Raw genomic sequence first — 20,394 nt, 5'->3', positions numbered from 1 at the left:
CTTAGCCACTCCAAGTCTCTATTTAAGCCTAAATTAATAGTATCCAATTTGCAAATGAATTCCAATTCAGCAGTTTCTCGCTGGAGTCTGGATTTGAAGTTTTTTTGTTTTAAGATAGCGACCTTCATGTCTGTGATCGCGTGACCAGAGAGATTGAAGTGTTCTCCGACTGGTTTATGAATGTTACAATTCTTGACATCTGATTTGTGTCCATTTATTCTTTTACGTAGAGACTGTCCAGTTTGACCAATGTACATGGCAGAGGGGCATTGCTGGCACATGATGGCATATATCACATTGGTGGATGTGCAGGTGAATGAGCCTCTGATAGCGTGGCTGCGCTATCAGAGGCTCATTCACCTGCACATCCACCAATGTGATATATGCCATCATGTGCCAGCAATGCCCCTCTGCCATGTACATTGGTCAAACTGGACAGTCTCTACGTAAAAGAATAAATGGACACAAATCAGATGTCAAGAATTGTAACATTCATAAACCAGTCGGAGAACACTTCAATCTCTCTGGTCACGCGATCACAGACATGAAGGTCGCTATCTTAAAACAAAAAAACTTCAAATCCAGACTCCAGCGAGAAACTGCTGAATTGGAATTCATTTGCAAATTGGATACTATTAATTTAGGCTTAAATAGAGACTTGGAGTGGCTAAGTCATTATGCAAGGTAGCCTGTTTCCTCTTGTTTTTTCCTACCCCCCCCCCAGATGTTCTGGTTTAACTTGGATTTTAACTTGAAGAGTGGTCAGTTTGGATGAGCTATTACCAGCAGGAGAGTGAGTTTGTGTGTGTATGGGGGTGGGGGGGATGTGAGAACCTGGATTTATGCAGGAAATAGCCCAGCTTGATTGTCATGCACATTGTGTAAAGAGTTGTCACTTTGGATGGGCTATCACCAGCAGGAGAGTGAATTTGTGTGGGGGGGTGGAGGGTGAGAAAACCTGGATTTGTGCTGGAAATCACTTTAGATAAGCTATTACCAGCAGGACAGTGGGGTGGGAATAGGTATTGTTTCATATTCTCTGTGTATATATAAAGCCTGCTGCAGTTTCCATGATATGCATCTGAGGAAGTGAGCTGTAGCTCACGAAAGCTTATGCTCTAATAAATTGGTTAGTCTCTAAGGTGCCACAAGTCCTCCTTTTCTTTTTGCAAAGAACATGCCACAGATAATCGTTTGCATGCTCCAAAGAGCTTACCTATGTCCATAAAAATTAGGGGATACCTACTGGTGGCAGTGGATCAAGATCCTCAGTTATGCTTATGAGAATTTACGGGGTAACAGCAGTCAGCAGGCTAACCTGTTGGAAACATTTGGTATTGTTTATTATGCTGATGAACAAAGGAAGTTTTGAATTGTTTTCCCTAATGATGATGCACTAAATTATGCTGTCTTAGGTTGCGTAGGTTCAGCTTACGTTCTTAACAATGGAAATTGAAGAGTTCAATTATAACATAATAGACAACCTCACTTGACTTTCTGCAGCAGATTGCTCTAGAGGGGGATTCTCTCTTTCTTTCTTCTGGGAGGTGGGAGTGCCAACTGTTTCTCCCCTACCCTTCTGAACTGCCTCAGAAGGGACAAGCCTGGCTGTCTGTGGAGAGGGAGGAAGAGCTGCAGGAAGGCAGAGAGGGAGAATGGGAGATGAGGAAGGTTGAAGTTAGAAATTTACTACTCCACAGCTGGCTTGGCCTCAAATCAAAGGGCTGCAGCAGTGCTGCCAGAATGTTATAGCAATGCTTTCATTTACACAGGGGAAGGAGGCCCAGAGGGCATCCGCTGACCTTTCTGCCCCTCATATCCTAGGCTAAATAAACCATGAGACTGAAAGCCAAGGGATGGTGTTACTTTACTGTAAACAGGAAGCACTTGGAAGTTGTTGGTTTTATGGAGAAATATCTAGTGATTAAATGTCAAACAGGTTTTTCCTTTCAGCCAGATGGAATGAGAAGCTGAGGTGGTCAGGTTAATTGTTGGGATATGTCTGAGTTCTGATGGCAGCAGCAAATGCGGGTGAACTGCAGTGCAGTTAGTGGGATCCCATTCTGCCCTACCCAAGAAGAGAGGAAGCTTGCTCTGTTACAGGCATGGGGAAGGTGAAGGGGTGCTCACATGCTTTCAGGGCCTTTCCCATCACATTTGTTTCCAGAAATATCGCTCTCCCACTGTGTCCCTGCTCTGCTTTCCCCCATGGGTTTGGGGAAACCAAGTGACTCCCCTCCATACTTTCTCCTGTTCCATAAAGCAGGATCTCTACAGAGGGCAGGTAGAGAGGTTTCTGTGGAATGTAAAAGAAGAGGGAATCATGCTGCAGAGGCAGCTCCCCACTGATGTGGGTGCTAATATGGAGGGTGACACAACGTGCATCATTTTTATTATAAAATGTTCAACGTTTCATTTGATACCTAGGAGAGAGCTTATTGATCTAAGATTCAGGTTTAGCAAACCTCGACCCGCTGGATCCACAAGCTTACTTCCCAGCTGGGTTGGTCTCCACCCTGCATCCTCCTCAGGCACTATGCCGTTTACCCTGAGCCTTTCAGAGGATACATTAAAAACAATCTTTTGAATAGACATTAGAGATTCCTTGGCATAGTTCATAAGGCTAGAGGTTTGGCCATGTTTTCTACCCCCTATACTATGGTCTGATTCAGAGCATGGTGAAATCAATAGATAGATTCCCATTGACTTCAGTGGGACTTGGATTAGGCCCCTATTATGCAAAGAACAGTGCACTGGCTAGCTGCCCTCCCAGCACTCAGTATGGGTATTCATTTTGGTGGCAAGTTATGCGTATACTCTAAAGCACAATTTATTCGTGTTTATAAAGCTCAATGACTGTATTGGGTTCCTTATAACGTGCAAAATATGCTAATTAAAAAAACAAAACATCTACTACCTAGGAGACTTTAGAATATAACTAAATGAGTGGATACAATGTAATGAACAGATGTGCACTGGGTTTTGGATTAAGGTCATGTAACATGTAAATTATTATTACACATAAAACATATTTTAATAGGTTTTCTCCTTTATCATCATCATCATTTCATATGAATGCTATTGTACATAAAAAGATAGGGAACTTTTAGATCCTTTAACCCAAAACCTATCTCTTTTGTCTTCCTTTGCTGTGCATGTGTTGGCATTTAAGTAAAACAACCGAGGGAGTCTTAAATTCCATTACAGGCACATTCATTCCAGCTATTTATGGGACTGTATAGGTCAACCAGCCAAGAGGCTTAGTCTTAGTGTTTTGGGATCAGTTTCAGCTTCATTGGAGGGTTGAAATTCAATCTTAAATCACTGTTCTGTGACAAATTGGCAGTTTGGGTTTTTATTACAATAGTTGGCTTGTTCCTTGTCCGGGCTACTCATGGACTGTAACTGCATTTTTATAGTGTCTATTTGGTACAGCTGTAGGTGTCAGGCTGTGGTATATTATACTGGCACATGCAGTGTTCTAGGATGCAAGATCATTTGATGCAGCTCTCATGTCATTGAGATCAAGGGGCATTAGGAAACAAATAGTAACAGATTCTCTCTTCTGCACTGCTGGGTGTGATTCTTAAATAATTTACTATCAACTTTCTGGGCCTAGGCCTGAAGTCCTGACTCAATCAAAGTTCTCAGGGATTTCAATGGGAGTTTTGTCTGAGCTAAGATTGAAAGATCAGGCCCAATATGTTGAATGTACAGAATTTTTCCTTTATAAAAGTCATCATTACAGGGCTACACTGACATCACCAAGGTAGCTGCAAACTTTGTGAAGTTCACGTAATCCAGAAAATGTCATGCCTCTAAGAACAGCCTTATAGAAAGATCAATATTTTAGAATATATGGCACTTTATTGTGTGTTTGCTTAATAGTATGTAAAGCAGTGCTATAAAAACAAATGAGTATTTATCAAAATATAATGAAAAATACATGTTAAGAATTAGGTTCCTTTCAGTCTCATATAATTGTTCTTGCAAAGCCAAACTTTCAAAAGAGCTCAACTCCTGTTTAGACAGCCCAATAAGGCCAGATTGACACCCAGAAGCTCCCATTATGACATTTATGCCAGGTTTTGAAAAGAGCTGAGCTCTTTTCAACATCTGGCCCCAATTGTGGGTGTTGAGGTCTTTGAAATTATGTCTCTTAAGGATTTTTCATTAGTTTGTATTTGCAGCAGGTTATGAATTAAGAGTGTTATCACTACACAAAAGCATGAAATGCCTAGTATCATAAGATAAATGATTCACAAAGCATCCTGGTAGCCACAGAGAAAGAAAACGTAGTGTATTTGCTGAAACTTGCTCTGCTATAGTATATGCAGAAATATCTCTCCTTTAAAAGATCTCTTTATTAAAAGAACCTGGGCAATACTGTAAATAAGTGCCTGGTTAGATGTTGGCATGAATGTAATTTTCTGTAGACAAGGCTTGATACAGTGTTTTGGGTTTTTTTAAATAACAGAATATTTAAGCTCTCAGTGCATATTACTTAGGTTATTATGTTCTCAAATAATTGCTTGTGAACAAAATAACCTAAATAACAAACATTTTTGGTGAGGTAATGATGAGCTGCGGTAAGCTAATTTTCCATGTCTTCCTAATGAGGTCCATATTAATTTCACCATAAATACAATATTTGTGACATCTTTAGCACACATAGAGTATATACTGTAACATTAAGGCTGTACCTATGTCCTTCAACAATTATTTCAGAGAAGAGGTTGGACGATGGACCGTTGCCCAGTTCCAGAGATTTCCCCTAAGACAGCTTTGCTAGTTGAGCTATGAGCAAAAGGTATCACATTAGAGTCACAGAATCTCTTTTTAAAAAACTAATACATTATATCTGCCTTTCTCTTTCACTGTTTCTGTGTTCACTGTTAGTCCTCCACTAGCCTTTGTCATTGCTCTTTGTACCAAGTTCTTTCAGGAAGAATGTCATGTATTTCTTTTGTATTATATGTTACCCATAGTCCCTTACACCCACTCAAGTGACAGCCAATTACGCATTTGACCGGCAGTGCAAAGTCACTTTTGATATGATACTACCAGTTTCCTTTTCTTTGACAATAACTTGTCCGAAGACTAGTGATTTCTCTTTTGTCCAGTGCAGCTGAACTTACTGCAAACACTAGTGATTTAGTTAGAACCACATAATGCTCTCTGAATCTCAATAACCTTCATGCCACATTATTTAATTATTTTGTTTAGTGGGTTATTATAAGGGACAGACCTTTTCAAAATCACCCAGAAGTTAATACTTCACTTGGACAAGCTAATTCAGCAGTCAGACCACTCAACTACCACTGAATATCCTATTGGAGTTTCTCATACTTTGGATCCAAATGTTCTTTGCTCCATCTATACTCCACATTGCCCTGTGTGCTGTGAGTCTCATCAAAGTCAAGCACACTAGTAACATTCTAAAGGTGAAGTAGGAGAATAGAATATGTACTCAAAACATGTTTTGCACTTCCTTTGACATTGCTCAGTCTCTGACTCAACTAAATTTTGTTGTATCTCTGGCTTTGGTTGTTTGCACAGCATCTTAAGGATTCTGAATTTTAAATATCGGATAGGCCAAATATTTTTTACTCTAAAAAGAAAAGGAGTGCTTGTGGCTCCTCAGAGATTAACAGATTTATTTGAGCATGAGCTTTCGTGAGCTACAGCTCACTTCGTCGGATGCATGCAGTGGAAAATACAGTGGGGAGATTTTATTACACAGAGAACATGAAACAATGGGTGTTACCATACACACTGTAAGGAGAGTGATCAGGTAAGGTGAGCTATTACCAGCAGGAGAGAAAAAAAGCCTTTTGTAGTGATAATCAAGGTGGGCCATTTCCAGCAGTTGACAAGAACGTCTGAGGAACAGTGTGTGTGGGGGGAATAAACATGGGGAAATAGTTTTACTTTGTGCAATGACACATTCACTCCCACTGAAACAATACATCAGAGGGATAAACACCAGGGAGGAAGAGATGTTATTTAAGGGACAACATGCATTCAGTGGAAAAATGAAGTGAGCTGTAGCTCACGAAAGCTTATGCTCAAATAAATTGGTTAGTCTCTAAGGTACCACAAGTACTCCTTTTCTTTTTGCGAATACAGATTAACACAGCTGCTACTCTGAAACCCATTTTTTACTCTGTTACAGCGGGTTTAAACAATAAAAAGGTGGCTCTGGCACCTAGCGTCACTAATGCACTTGCACAGAGGGGGAAGCAGCAGAGCAAACACTGTTGTGAATGCTCTGTGGTTCTGAGAGGCAAAAGGCTAACATAGAAAGTAGATGGGATCTTCCATCAGTGTCTGCAGCCCAGCAATCACAGGAAATGAAAAACATGGAGTACATATCATACGTTTCCCCTTTGTCAATGGCCTTATTACCAGATTGGTCTGCCATGGTGGAACTCAGGTTTGAATTACAAGGGGGCCAGGTGAACTGCGTGGGATTTTATTTTAGCTCTGATGGCTGTGGAATACAGTACTGCCAAAAATCAAGATGAGCATGAATCTTGTAAGACACCCTTTTTCTAGTGAGCCATGTGTGATAACAAGTTGTCAGCATCAGCCCTTGTGGAAAGATCTGGTAGTTCTTGAACGACAGAGTAAATCTAGAGGGAGAAAGGGAAGCAGATAGTTTTGTTGCTGTTTCTGGAGAAACCTATTTTTTTACAACCACTGGCATTCAAGTACTACAATGAGTAGTGCCTTAGAAAAACCCATGTTACTAATAATTATTAATCATCCTCATCCAATACTGATTCTCATTCTCTCCATTCTATTGTTTTAGACAAGTTCCAGAATTGTACCTGGAAATTAAACTTTCTAGCTGTAGTTTCATGGGGGAAGGCTGTTCATTTGTTTTTATTGTGCTTTTTAATTTTGTTTTGTTATGTTTTGTTTTGTTTTAAGACTGGGGAACCATAAAACACAGTTGAGAAAGGCCATAGATTTGAAATATTTTAATAGAGTTTTACTGTTTTTATTTCAAAAAAGCTTTTGACACCACACTTTGATGTAGTTGTAATTAATTAACTTCACTCTTTCTTGGTAGATTTTGAGTAGGATGCATAGATTGCTGCTGAAAGCAAGCATCCTAGAAATAAAATGTATACGTAATTAAATATTATTATGTATTGTTTCTACATAACATCTAAGTGGTTTTCTAATTTCAAATACAGAAAAGATAATACATTTCCAGTATTATAAACCCAACAATGTACAATATATCAGGGCCACAGATGTTTTTAAATAGTGCCATTTTAGTTTGGTTTTATGAAAATAAACATTTTATTGTAAGGCTTTATGAAGCATCCTTCTTTAAGTGCAAAATCTTTCAATTTGGCACTTCCACTCTGAAGGGTGTAGAATTTGTAATAACTGGTCTCAAACTAGTGTGCCCTTTATAATATGGGTCTTCTCTTTATAATGTAAAATTGAGTGTTATCCCTGAGGTTGATGACAGAAAAGGAAATTGAATTTTCACACTCATTTTTGAAAAGTTGACTTCCTAAGTCTGCTGTGGTGGCTCATCACCCAGACAAGCTCTGATTTGTACTTGGAAAGCATAATAGGACTGAACAATTATTGGAGGACTGTGCTGCATAGGGGGCTAGCTGTTGGTGCTTACAGTCAGGCATGTGGTCTGATTACTTTTTGTAGTTCTCATACAGGCTTCCTTCCTGCTGTCTGACCCCTTATTCTGTGTCTGCATCATGATAAGCAGGATATCTAGTACCGAAAATTCCTCCCCACTCACATTGCAAGTGAAGTAAGGTTAATCTGAGGTGGTTCATCTCATCAAACCAAGCAGGACTATGAATTAAGATGAACCCAATCTCTTTCTGGTTTTCAACACAGAAAATTGAAAGGGTTTGGCACAGGCCAGAGGAAAATGACTGAGCACTATTGAGCAATATCATTGCAGCACAGCAATATCATTGCAGTACCCTTTCAGTGCACTTTGTAGGAAGAAGGACACAGGAAAAGGTAAGACCAACTTAATGAAACATAGAAGAAAATCCAGTCAAAAATCTGACTCATTCTTATTAAGAGATTTTGTATAATCCTACTATAGTGTCCTGCTGCTAGACTCTCTGATATCTCCACTCACTGGAGTAGTGCTCTTTTCATAATAGGAGTGGATCTTCCATCCTTAGAACTACTGTAATGGAACACTGGTAGCTAACGAACACCAAGATTTGCATAGTCAGCCACAAAGAGAGCTGGTGGGAAATGTAGTTTATCTTCTGTAAATTTCTGAAGAAAGTTTATTTTAAGTTTTCATCAACATTTTTCACAAACTTTTTTTCAGGTTTTCATTACCTAAGAACTGAAAAAATTTGATTTTCAAAAACTGAAAACCACAAAGTTTTTGTTTTTGATTGCCAAAATCTGAAAAAAATCAGGGTTTTGTAATTGCAGATGAAAGCAGAAATTTTCTTTTGAACATTTCTTTTTAGCAAAAGGGCATTTATCAGCAAAAATATTTTGGTGACTTGTCAACCAGCTTATAAGTATATGGCTCCAAATTCCTCCTTATAACTTTTCTTTACCTATCAGTCCTTACTACCCGGCATGGATTAGGTTGATAGTCACCTGTGACTACTGAAACTACTACTTATGCAAGCCCACTTGTACCTAGTGTTACCATATCCACGCACTTGCTTCCCCCCCTCCCATTTATCTGCTTATTTATCTGCTTATTGTAACTTATTGTTTAAATTCAAGCTGTGAGCTTTCTGGAGCCGGGATTGTCTGGGTTAGTTACTTGTAGGGTGTGTGACAAAGTTCCTGCTCTACCTTGGTGGGTCTCGCACTTATTGGCGGATTTGCTTGCCTTGGAGCTTCACAGCAGCCCTCAGTTTGGCCGTTTTTCTGAGCCCACAGTCCAGGTCAACTCCTCCTGTGTCTGACCAGGAGTTGGGAGGCTTTGGAAGGAATCTGGGCCCGCCCTCTACTCTGGGTTCCAGCCCAGGGCCCTGTGGAATGCAGCTGTCTAGAGTGCCTCCTGGAACGGCTATGCGACAGTTACAACTCCCTGGGCTACTTCCCCATGGCCTCTTCCCAACCAACACCTTCTTTATCCTCACCATAGGACCTTCCTCCTGATGTCTGATAATGCTTGTACACCTCAGTCCTCCAACAGTCCATGTTCTCACTCTCAGCTCCTAGTGCCTCTTGCTCCCAGCTCCTCACACGCACACCACAAACTGAAGTGAGTTCCTTTTTAAAACCCAGGTGCCCTGATTAACCTGCCTTAATTAATTCTAGCAGCTTCTTGATTGGCTGCAGGTGTTCTAATCAGCCTGTCTTAATTGTCTCCAGAAGGTTCCTGATTGTTCTGGTACCTTCCCTGTTACCTTACCCAGGGAAAAGGGACCTACTTAACCTGGGGCTAATATATCTGCCTTCTATTACTCTCCTGTAGCCACCTGGCCCGACCCTATCACAGGTGATTAAAGGTGGGTGGCCTTAATCTCTGTTTGAGAGTTACTTTTAGGTGCTACCACAATAGAAATAATAATAATAGCTGTTGTATTTTTTTAGTGCATTTGGTGCACTTGAACTAGAAATGCTGTCCTTCTGTTACCATTAGTGTTGTTATTGTTATTAGTTATTTGTTTTAGGTAATGCCTACAGTGTGCTATGTACTTTCCAAATGCACAAATAAGGTTTTATAACCTAGAAGAGGGTAGATTTTTGAAACAGCACAATAGTACTACCCATCCCTTTCCTCTCAAGATTTCTGTAGATCTTCACCAGTCATGCATTCTGTGGGTTTTGGGGATAGTAACAAATAATTTAATGAATAGGAGAAAACAGCCCAACAAATGAGGCCAGAAAAAAGAGCTCTTCCCCACTGGCTGAGTTTTAAAGAGAACGGGCCAGATTCACTCTCAGCTAAATATGTTCAAAGCCTATAAATGAGTATGGTCCATTATGTGTAAAATAAAATGTTTGAACTAAATGATATACCCACATATGATATTGATTTGGTTGGTATTCATTGGGCTGTACACTCTCCATCTGCCTAAGTATCAATATTTTAAGTACATATTTTGGTAATTTTTAGGGTACGTAACAATATAGGTAAAATCAAGTGTAACAAACTCTGGCATGCATAGAAATTCAGTCATGGTATTTTGTTTAGCAGCTCAAAAATGTTTTGCTACATCTGGAAAAATATTGAACCAGATTTAACACTCAAAAAGTGAATTGCCAGAAAAGCTGATTTTAGTATCTTTACAGCAATTTTTGGACCGTCAAGAGTGAGTGCTGGAGAATCAAAATAGTAACATTGATGCAAAGATGTTTAAAAACCTGTATTTGCAAAGGAGGTGAGCAGGGGAGAGGTTTCTAGTCCAGACTTTTTGCTAGAAATGATCATGGTTTTAAATTTATAGTAGCACCTGGATGGCCCAGTCTTGATATGGATGCCATTGGAGTCTACAAAAATATAGGGTGAGATTCTATACTGCTCCCGTAAGAGGCACAGCACAGAACTTTCAGCCTGGGAGGAAGGGGAATAAGGTAGTATGCTGAAGTGGCCCCTGGCATAACTTACACGGTCCTGAGCGGCTAACAGTGGTCCATCAATTTGTTCCCAGCCGCCTCTGGGCAACAGTGATGCCCACAGTCTCCACAGCACTACATGCTGTGGCCTTGCCGTTACCACAGCTTCCTGTCCCTGTCCCTATGCCAGGGCTTGAGACGAGGTCTTTGGAGGACAGCCAGCTTCCTCAGTTCCTATGCCAGGGAAATCCTCCCCTAGCTGGATCTGGGGTTTTAGAGCCACTCTGCGCTGCTCTGACCTTTTTACCCAGTGTAAATAGGCCAAAGAGTGGGTGAGAATCTCACCCATAGCGAGAGACCAAACATCTTACAATATAATTAAGACTAGATGCAACAAAATGAAGGGAATAGGGGAGGAAGGATGATAACAGTGAGGGAAACGTGATGGCATTATCTATATTGATAGCTGTTTGAAACAATTTTTGTATTTAAATAAATAAATATCAGCAAACATTGCTCCCAGCAGACCAGGACAAGTTAATTCTGGATGAGAATTTACCAGTCTTTGGTTATCTGCTAAGCTGTGAGACAATACTGAAATCAGCCAGGGGGCAATGTAACTAGAAATATTTTTAAGTGTTCTATCGCTAAAATAATTGGTATACGAGTTAAGCAAACATGTTCAGTTATCAGTCCAGCTCTCAGAATTCCAGCCTCCACAGAACTCCAATCCAAGTCAATCTGGTAGAGTCTCATGCAATGACGTAAAAATAACAAATATTCTGAATAACCCCAAATTAAACTGTTAATGTCTTGTTATGTGTTTCCTTACAGCTGGCTGCATTAGAGAGGCAGATCTTTGACTTTCTTGGCTTCCAGTGGGCTCCTATTCTTGGCAATTTTCTACATATAATAATTGTCATATTGGGTTTGTTTGGAACCATCCAGTTTAGGCCTCGATACATAGTTGTGGTAAGTCTCTCTTATTGACATTGTGTTCATAGTAGGCTTTAAAACCTCTTAAATGACAAAACATATATTTTATGCTTGAAAACATATGAATGATCCTTTCTGCATTATCTTTTGAGGTCTCCAGTTATCCATCATTTTGAAACTTATGGCCCAATAAATGAGATCTGGTTTTGAGGTATAGAAAACTATCCAGGGTAGTTAACCTGTAGAACTCACTGCCACAAATATAATTAGGCTTGGCAGAATTCAATTCTTACCTTTTTATAATTTCAAAGGAAAATATCTATGTTTATTTTTAAGCATTTTGTTTTTTTATCGATTAAAATGTTCACAGTTATGCAAAATTATGGGGTTTTAGCATTTATTTAATTTTTTGCAATTACAGGAAATTATGCATGGGCAGACTATGGGGGAATGAGACAACACTTATTTAATGACAGTAGACGTTGAGATTAAAAAAAGTAAAGCATTATAGCCATTAAAACACAAATTGTCAATATCACATGTCAAACTATACAAAGGAAATATCCTTAAATCAAACTCTAATAAGGTCTCAGACACTACTTTTCTTTCTTTGCCTACGTAAATTTTGATTATTATTGTTGGATGTATTTTTTCATCACTCTGTGCGTGTGTGGAGAAATCAACGGTTACTGACATTCACTAATAAAAAATCTAATCCTTCCATGCCTAAACACAATTAAGGCCAACATCTTCATAGGATTCAAAAAAGGGATTAAACATTTATATGGATAATGAGAATATCCAGAGTTAGACTAGACTGAAAAAAAAACCTGAGGGCTATCAATTGTCATATTTTTAGCCATAAGACAGCCTGTAGCTGACAGGAATTGGGGAAAAAATTATTTATGGGCTAGTTATTTCACAATATATAGTTTCACCTTTCTGTTAAACAACTGGTACTGGCGACTCTTGGATCCAAGATATTAGACTAGATGCACCTCTAGCATGATGCACTATGCCAGTTCCTGCATTCCTATGATCACAGAGAACACTGACTCCTGAGATGACTTTCTTGCAGTTGACTCTAACTTTGCCAATAGCTGTTGTATATTATGGGTCTGATCCTAAACTGGTATAAATTGTCACCAAGGACCTGCCCCTGATGTATGTAACTTGAAGTAAGATATATTACCTCTGAGAAACATATAATCTCAATCCAGCCAGGAATCAAAAATTCCAGTGTTGATTCCTGTAACTTTTTGTTATTTCTAAAAAAAAAAAAGGGGGGGGGCCTCCCCTGAGAAAAAAGTGGTCTGAATGTAACATTGAGGTTTTTTTATACTCACTTTTGTTAAACTTCATGAACATTTATAAAGAATTTAGAAGGGAGTGATAAAAGTATTATTTTGCACTTTTAGCTAACACTTCCATTGGAGAATGGTGCTTTACAGACATGAATGTATTATTCTCCCATTATTTTGCCCATTTAGATGTGAGAAAACTGAGGCACAGAAAGATTAAGGGTATATCTACACATGGAGCTGGGGCAGGGGAGGGGGGGTGTGATTCCCAGCTCGAGGAGACACTTATACTGGCTCAGTGAGAGCTAGAGAGCTAAGAGTAGTAGTATAGCCACAGTAGCCTGGGCAGTGGCTCAGGCTAGCCACGCAAATACATGTCCATGGGCTCCAGACAGGTCTGTACTCAAGGCAGCTGAGCTAGCCCCTCTTGCCACTCACCCTGCCAGTGCTTCTGAGACTACACTACTATTTTTAGCGTGCTGGCTTGAGCTAGAGCGAGTATGTCTCCTCGAGCTGGGAATCACACCCGCAGCCCTAAGTGTAGACACACCCTTAGTGTCTTGCTCAAAGTTACACAACAGGTCTGGGGGCAGAGGCAGAAATAATCTCCTGAGCCCCCAGTCCCAGCACTAACCATGCATCTTCCCCTGTTAAAACTCTTTCTTTTTGTTCAGCATAAAAGATGAAACACAGCACATTAACCAACTGTTTCTTTATATTATTTTTAGTGTAAAAGTACATTTTAAAGGCAACATTTATAAAAAGTTGTTTTATAACTAGAGATGCAAAACTCCATAAATAAAAAGGTTTGCGTCCTTGCTCTGTCTGATTCATATCAAGGTCTTGAACCTGGGTTTCATAGAATATCAGGGTTGGAAGGGACCTCAGGAGGTCATCTAGTCCAACCCCCTGCTCAAAGCAGGACCAATCCCCAATTTTTGCCCCAGATCCCAAACGGCCCCCTCAAGGATTGAGCTCATGACCTTGGGTTTAGCAGGCCAAACCACTGAGCTATCCCTCCCCCACGACAATCCAGGAGAGCACTGGGCTATTGGCTAGTGGGGCTCTTTTACTCTCCTCTGTTGGAGCTGGTCCACTTGGTGCAATAATTAAATATTCAGTAGGCTAGCAAGAAACTGATTCTATAGCCTGATGGTATGATATTTACCTGGGATGTGACTGGTACAGGTTCAAGTCCCTGGTACACAGCAAGGTCTTGGACTAGTGTCTCCCATATGCTAGATGAATGATTGGCTGTGCTGGGATGAGTTGTTCTCTGTCTCTTTGGTTTTGACTAGAAATTCCATTCTAAACCTGAGAAACATACCCAACAAAAGTGTAGTCAAAATGGATACATTTCAGTGAATATTTTCTGTTTCGATGAATCAGCATTTTTGTCAAAAAGCTGTTTTGACAAAAAATTCCTGCCCAGCTCTACCCATAAAACAGTTTGCTTGGACTGTCATTGTCTGTGTGCACTGTGGTATTACTTACTTTATTTACTCAGTCTTTACTCAGACAAAACTACCAGTGAAGTGACAGGCTCAGATCCTTAAATCCTACATAGCCTCCCCCACAAAAGTCCATGCTCCTTCAGAAGCTGTGCTTCCTGGGGCTTTGCTGTTTGCAGCTGTCCCCAGATTCCTCAAAGGGATCCACAGTATGGAAGCATGCTTGTTCATACAGCTCTGGGTTATATTAACTTCTGATATGTTCCACTGTGAGCTAAGCAAGAGACAGTGAAGGAGTCCAGCCCAAGGGATGATGAGGTTTGTCTGTCAGATTCTAAGATCTGATTATGTCACAGTTCAGGGCCATAGGGGTAAAAATGGAGTTTGCTGACAAGCAGACTGGTTATTGGCAACTCAAAATCTGGTTATTGCAAATATATAATAAGGGCCTGATTTTCAAAGATAGCTAGGTGCTTAAAGATGTAGCTAAAGACCTAGTGGGATTTTCTAAAGGGATTTAACCACCTAACTCACTTAGGGACTTCTGAAAATCCCACTAGGAATTTAACTGCATCTTTAGGCACTTTAATGCTTTTGAAAATCTGTCCCTAAGTCCCTTAGTGACAGATATTACACATTAGAACAAGGACTCAACTCAACTGACTTAGCAGACGAAATATATTGAATCAGGCTTTCGGAGTCATCTTCTCTGATTGACTCAAATCCAGGAGCTGACTTAATCAGATCCAGTCTAACTGGAAAAGCAACCAAATATTTCAGGAAAAAAATGTAGTAGTGTATATTGTGTTCCCTGATGATTTTCACTGCAATTAATTTGCCCTCTATGTCTACCTGATCCTATCTAAGGAAAGAATGTAAAGTAATTAGCATTTCATATCAATTCCTAATAGACACCTATCCATAGTATGTGTGTGTGTATATATATATATGTATGTGTGTAGATTTTATTTGTAATATTATTGTATAATATGTTTTCCAGAGGCTTTGAAGGACCTGCTTTGTCCTCAGCATGAGACCTTTAATAGATCAAGCCTTTGTGTGTAAGGGAGGCTGTGACTAGTGCTTTTTCTGTGCCTAGATCATTTATAGTGAAGTTCCCACCCAGCTCCCTCTGTAATGCTCTTCACACACAAATTTTACATTTACCGTATTGCAGAATTATGAAAGAAATGAATACATGTGTTAAATGTTTGACTTAACAAAAGCAAGGTAAATCAGAGTTAAGGCTGACACTGCATCTTTTAAAACTCTCAAGTCTGAGTATGACTACGCATAAATTGTTGTTATTACATGAGTAATTCTTCTCTTCTTCTGTCTCAGAAATGCCTCCTAAATAAGTTTAGCTTCAGAGAGTGCCAGATTAGTACTTAACTTAGTCAAGGAAAGGACCAAACAGGAAAATGTGGCTTGCCTCATACTCTGAAGGTTGTAAAACTTGGGCTGAGACTGATCTCCAGCAAGAGCTAATTCCTGCTGAGACCCTTCCTCTGAGAAAACCCTGGCCCTGTCTCTCAGACCTCCACCCTGCTGACTGACACTTGAAGCATCTCTGCTGATTGCAATTGTTCTACCAGGTCAGGGAAAGAGCTATTATCTAAGGTGCTGTGGTATTTAATTTAGATGGAATAAATGGGCCCAAAATGTCAGAGGGGTTAACATAACCCAGTCATGGTTCAAACTTAAACAGTTTCAAACAAGATTCGGGGTTTGGTATACAGAGGCCTCAGCCTGCTTAGTACGATGGCAAACACAACATTAAAATTCTTATTAAAGAGACAGAAAAGAGGGGAAAACAGCTAAAGCATTTGAAATGTAAACTATTAAATCAGGCTTTCATTTTCACTGCCCTCTTTGTTCCCTTTCCCGTTAGCTGGCGAGAGTTTTTAGGAGAAAACCCCTTGCTGGACAATCTTTTAGATGGTATCAAAGATGATAATAACTGTCCTTTTTGAGAAAAAGAGAATAAGTCAGTTGAGATGTGCTGTCCTTGTTGCTGCTGCTGTTAGTGTTTCCTAAAAGATGAACACGCACAAAAATGGGGAGAGAAGAACAGCAAAGATAGAAAATGCAGCTCTGGTCCATGCTGCTGATTTTCACTTGCAACCTGCCAGCTGGAAAAACACAGGCACAATACACGGTCTCATCAACCACTCTGAGATCTGGCAAACTTATACCAGCATCAGGATGTTCGGGGCTTTGGTTTTAGTTGGATCTTTCTGGTCACAAGCTTACAGTAATGCTGCAAAATATACAGTCTTGGCCATCTAAGCCAGACTTTTATTAGACAGAAGGCATAAGGAGAGGGATAGAAAGAGAAGAAATGGGGGGGGGGCGCGGAAAGGACACATGGATGTGGAAGGGAGAGACAAAGTATCAACATCCCAGTCGGTATTCAGGATTTAGATGGAGCTACTAGAGGTGGTGATGTCATCTGGGTCCTCGGACTGGTCCATTTTGATCAGGACATCTCTCAAGATCAAGATGACAAAGGCCTGGGGTCCCAGGAGATGGTAAGGTGGCAGCCATGATGGTGAAATTCACTCCAGTAGCCATTTTTTCTCTGCAAAGTTTCTTTCTTTAAAGACTGAAAAATGGGAGTGGTTGGCAAAATAGCCCATCCCCTCATTATTTGTCCACCAAATTTATCCATTTTCAGAAACACCAGTTTTGGTTTATAGATTTTTCAGTTTCACACTTTTCTTGTTTACCAAGCACGATCTTAACATAACCTTTGAGTTATTTCAGCGGGTCTTTTTGTTTTGATTAATTCAGTCTTTTTGTTTCACTTTTGCATCTTTTCCCATTAACATTTGTTGTTATAGGTTATTGTGTCGTCTTATGAACTTACACTCACTTTTCACAGCTGATCTCACAATTAGGGTAAATTTGTAGGTCCAGTTATTACAACAGTATCCAGGCCACAGGTCTTTCAGGTCTTTGATCATGAGGACCAATATCCTGAAATGGACCTTGAATTCAACTGGCCCCCAATGTAGTGTTAAGTTTATTAATAATTGTGGCATGTTCTTGTTTCTTTGCCCCATTTGGCAAAGAGGTTGCTACATGCTGCTTCTGGGTGCCCTTCACAATTGGCCCAGCTAACACATGTTGCGGTAGATGCACTGTTGCCTTTAAGGCAGCAGTTTTTGCAAAAGGGTATTAGGAGGGTCACAAGATGAGGGGGGAAAGAAAATGTGAGAAAGCTTCTAAGCAAACAGTGTTAGGGGCAGTGAAACAGCATTAACTGCAACTGAAACAACAGAGCACTCTCACAGCATCTGTGGCAACATGCCTTTTCTGGTCACTGGCTCCATGTGGAGGATGCAGGAGCCAATGTGGTGAGATCAGAAAGTGGGGTGGCAGGCACGTGAGGTGGCAGGCCAAATAAAGTGATCTAGTGGGCTGGATGTGGTCCCCAGGCCACTAGTTCACCGTTCCTTTTTTTTTCTTTGGTTTGGTGGTCAGGGGAGCCTCTCAAATGGGGGCCCAGTGCAAGTACGCTGAATGCACATTAGTTAATCTGGGCCTGGCTACCCATCCATAGTTTTCAAAGTAGACTATTAAAATGCGGTGTTCATTTGTGCAAAGGCAACCTGAATACTAAGTATCGGGGGTCGCATTAACAGAGGTGAATGCAAAGGGGATCACGCCATAAGAAGGCTTGAGAAACACTGCCTTAACATGATGAAAGCAAGGATCACGTGGCCAGCGCTGCACCTGCAAGGAAAGGCACAATCCCATGGGCTTCCAGGATGGAAGAAGTCATGTCCAGCCATCACTTCTGTGTAATGTTCTGCAAAGGTCTGAGACCCTTAGTGCAACCTAGCCAACCGATGGTGAGAGAAAGATGGAATGGAATGACAACCTTAACTCTGAATATTTTGCTCACCTTAAGTCAAAAAGTTCCATTATTTTAACTCTTTTTTGGTATTAACTTCTAATTTAAATACATCTCAGAAAACAATCCACCATGTCATTTAGCAGATATAACATTTATGACACTTGAAAACTTTGTGGATGAGATTAATCTGGCCAAAGTTCCCGGTGGGCATCAAAATGAAAAACTGGTTCATAATTTTCTTATATTAGCTCATTTGAAAATTTTTACAAATATTAATTTGCAAAGAACAAAGAAGAATTAAATTTGAATTCTAACCCACAATGTAATATACTAATCACACAGCTGTGACGTTACACCATGGTCCATTTCTCTGTACATTCTTTTCCTTTCTTCACAGAACTCCCCATAGCTAGCAATATTTCTAAGCTGTTAGAATCAATTAATAATGCTAACGGAATACTTGTTAAAGTTTTTTTTTCTAGCACTGTGATGAAATTGAAAAACACTCAAAATGATGAGTCATATGGTTAAGACGGTGCAAACCTGGCCCAGCTCAGCATAAATGTATTATTGTACAATGAGATGTGAAAATAAAACACTTTAACCTAAACTGAGAGTGGATCTAATTCACTTAATTTACTCTATTAAATAATATGATTCATGAGGTGCGGTTATAGCTTGGTGATGTGTGCAGTATAAACACCTAGAGAGAGTTAGATTTAAAACAGAAAGAAATTAGGACATATAGAAATTCCATATACATTGATCAAGGAAGAGTAATTCCACACAGAACCTTACAGCTTCAAAATATTTAGGTATTCAAAGCTGCTGTGTGAATATAATACTTTGGTAAATCCTGCACTGACAGTATTCATGTTCTATCATATTGCCTTGTTCTATGATTCCCGCTCATCTCTCATAAATTGAGTTGGGCTCTATCAATACTTGTGATACCTCCAGGGCACACCTAGATGTATGACTCTGTAGTTGCCTCTCTTCCCTTGAATTAGCACTGAGCCAATATGCTGTTCTAGAGTCAGGGACACTGTGTTACCGGAGGTACTGCATTTCAGATGAGATATAAAATTGAATGGCTACCTATGGCCATTTTTCATAAAAACTAAAGTATTAATGTCAGTATCCTAGCCAAATACGAACGCTGGAATGTCCTACCTTTCGGTTGCACGCTTTTTGTCCTAAACTCCTTAGTGGCACTGTGCATTGTTAAACAGTTGCTGTGTTTTACTCCAAAAATGGCTGCAATTCACTGGGGGATTAAATGTCATTTCTGTATCAGTTTAAATATGCAAAATGCTTTGAGAACCCTCAGATTGAAAGGAGCTATATAAATGTGCCCTTATTATTATATTCATTTGTACATATTTATAGATATAGGTCTGAGACAGAATTGATATGTATATAATAGCAGAATTTCAAAAGAGAAAAAGAAACAAATTTAAACAAGCAAGTCTACCTCATGAAATATTTCACACAGAGCTAGTGGCCTATTATTAAGGTTGCCTGAGGTTTCCCATTATACGATCCTATTTGCAGTTGCTTATAACTTTGCCAAATGTTAACTATTTGGGCTGAAATTGTCTGTGATGGGTGTCCACCTCAGGCTGAATTTATTTGGGAAATTTCAAGCAACACATTTCTGGAAATGAAGTTGGGGGAAAAGGCTCAGGTCTTTCAGGATTTGTCCTGGTAGGAAGTATGAAGCAGCTGTCCCATTACTACTAAATATCAGGTGACATGTTAATGTAGACATGTGCAGTTCTCTAATATGGTTTTAAAAAATGGATTTCCCCTGCCTATTTTGAAATCTGCTTTTGTGAACCATTATGGCTAAACCTGAGTAAGATGCTGGCACATTGGTATTAGCTGCTCTGTGCACCGAAGTACACATTACATCACAACTTGGTTACTGCATACATATACATCAGTTATTGCCTTTGATATAGAGTCTATAGTGATGATAATGACAATATCCCATTTAAGTAAATAATGATGATAAAAAGCCAAAACCTTTACTGCAGATAGACTACAGTAATTTTAACAGTTTTATTGCTGTTTAAATAAAAGGTTAAAAGCAGGCCTCAGGTAGTACACTGATCTTCTCTGTAACGTACAGGAGATTGGCAAGGTCTGTTACTCTTATTGGATTTATAATTTGTTATGGTTCTTAGGGGACTTGAGCCAGGAGAACTCTGTTTCTGGACTCTCTCTGTTTGTTGGTTCTTAGAATAACTATATTGATATATTTTCTAAAAAAAAGTAATGATCTGCTCAGTATAAAGCCCTT

General features: G+C 39.7%; 1 protein-coding gene across 6 annotated transcripts in view; it reads left to right on the top strand.

The window, feature by feature from the left end:
* The window catches only part of NKAIN3 (sodium/potassium transporting ATPase interacting 3), a gene marked incomplete at its 3' end in the record, with an annotated part of 514,515 nt that overhangs the window by 215,871 nt on the left and 278,250 nt on the right, over window positions 1–20,394 (top strand). For all 6 annotated transcript variants that reach the window (XR_014710250.1, XM_084619357.1, XM_084619356.1 and 3 more), the window contains exon 2: window positions 11,374–11,511. Coding sequence is in view for 5 of the 6 variants with exons in the window: in XM_084619357.1 (XP_084475483.1) it covers window positions 11,374–11,511 (138 nt within the window). The remainder of the gene's footprint in view (window positions 1–11,373; window positions 11,512–20,394) is intronic.

Source organism: Lepidochelys olivacea (assembly GCF_965140295.1).
Source record: "Lepidochelys olivacea isolate rLepOli2 genome assembly, chromosome: 2".
Taxonomy (NCBI): domain Eukaryota; kingdom Metazoa; phylum Chordata; order Testudines; family Cheloniidae; genus Lepidochelys; species Lepidochelys olivacea.
Note: the sequence above shows the minus strand (reverse complement) of the source record. Positions and strands in the feature narration are given on the sequence as shown.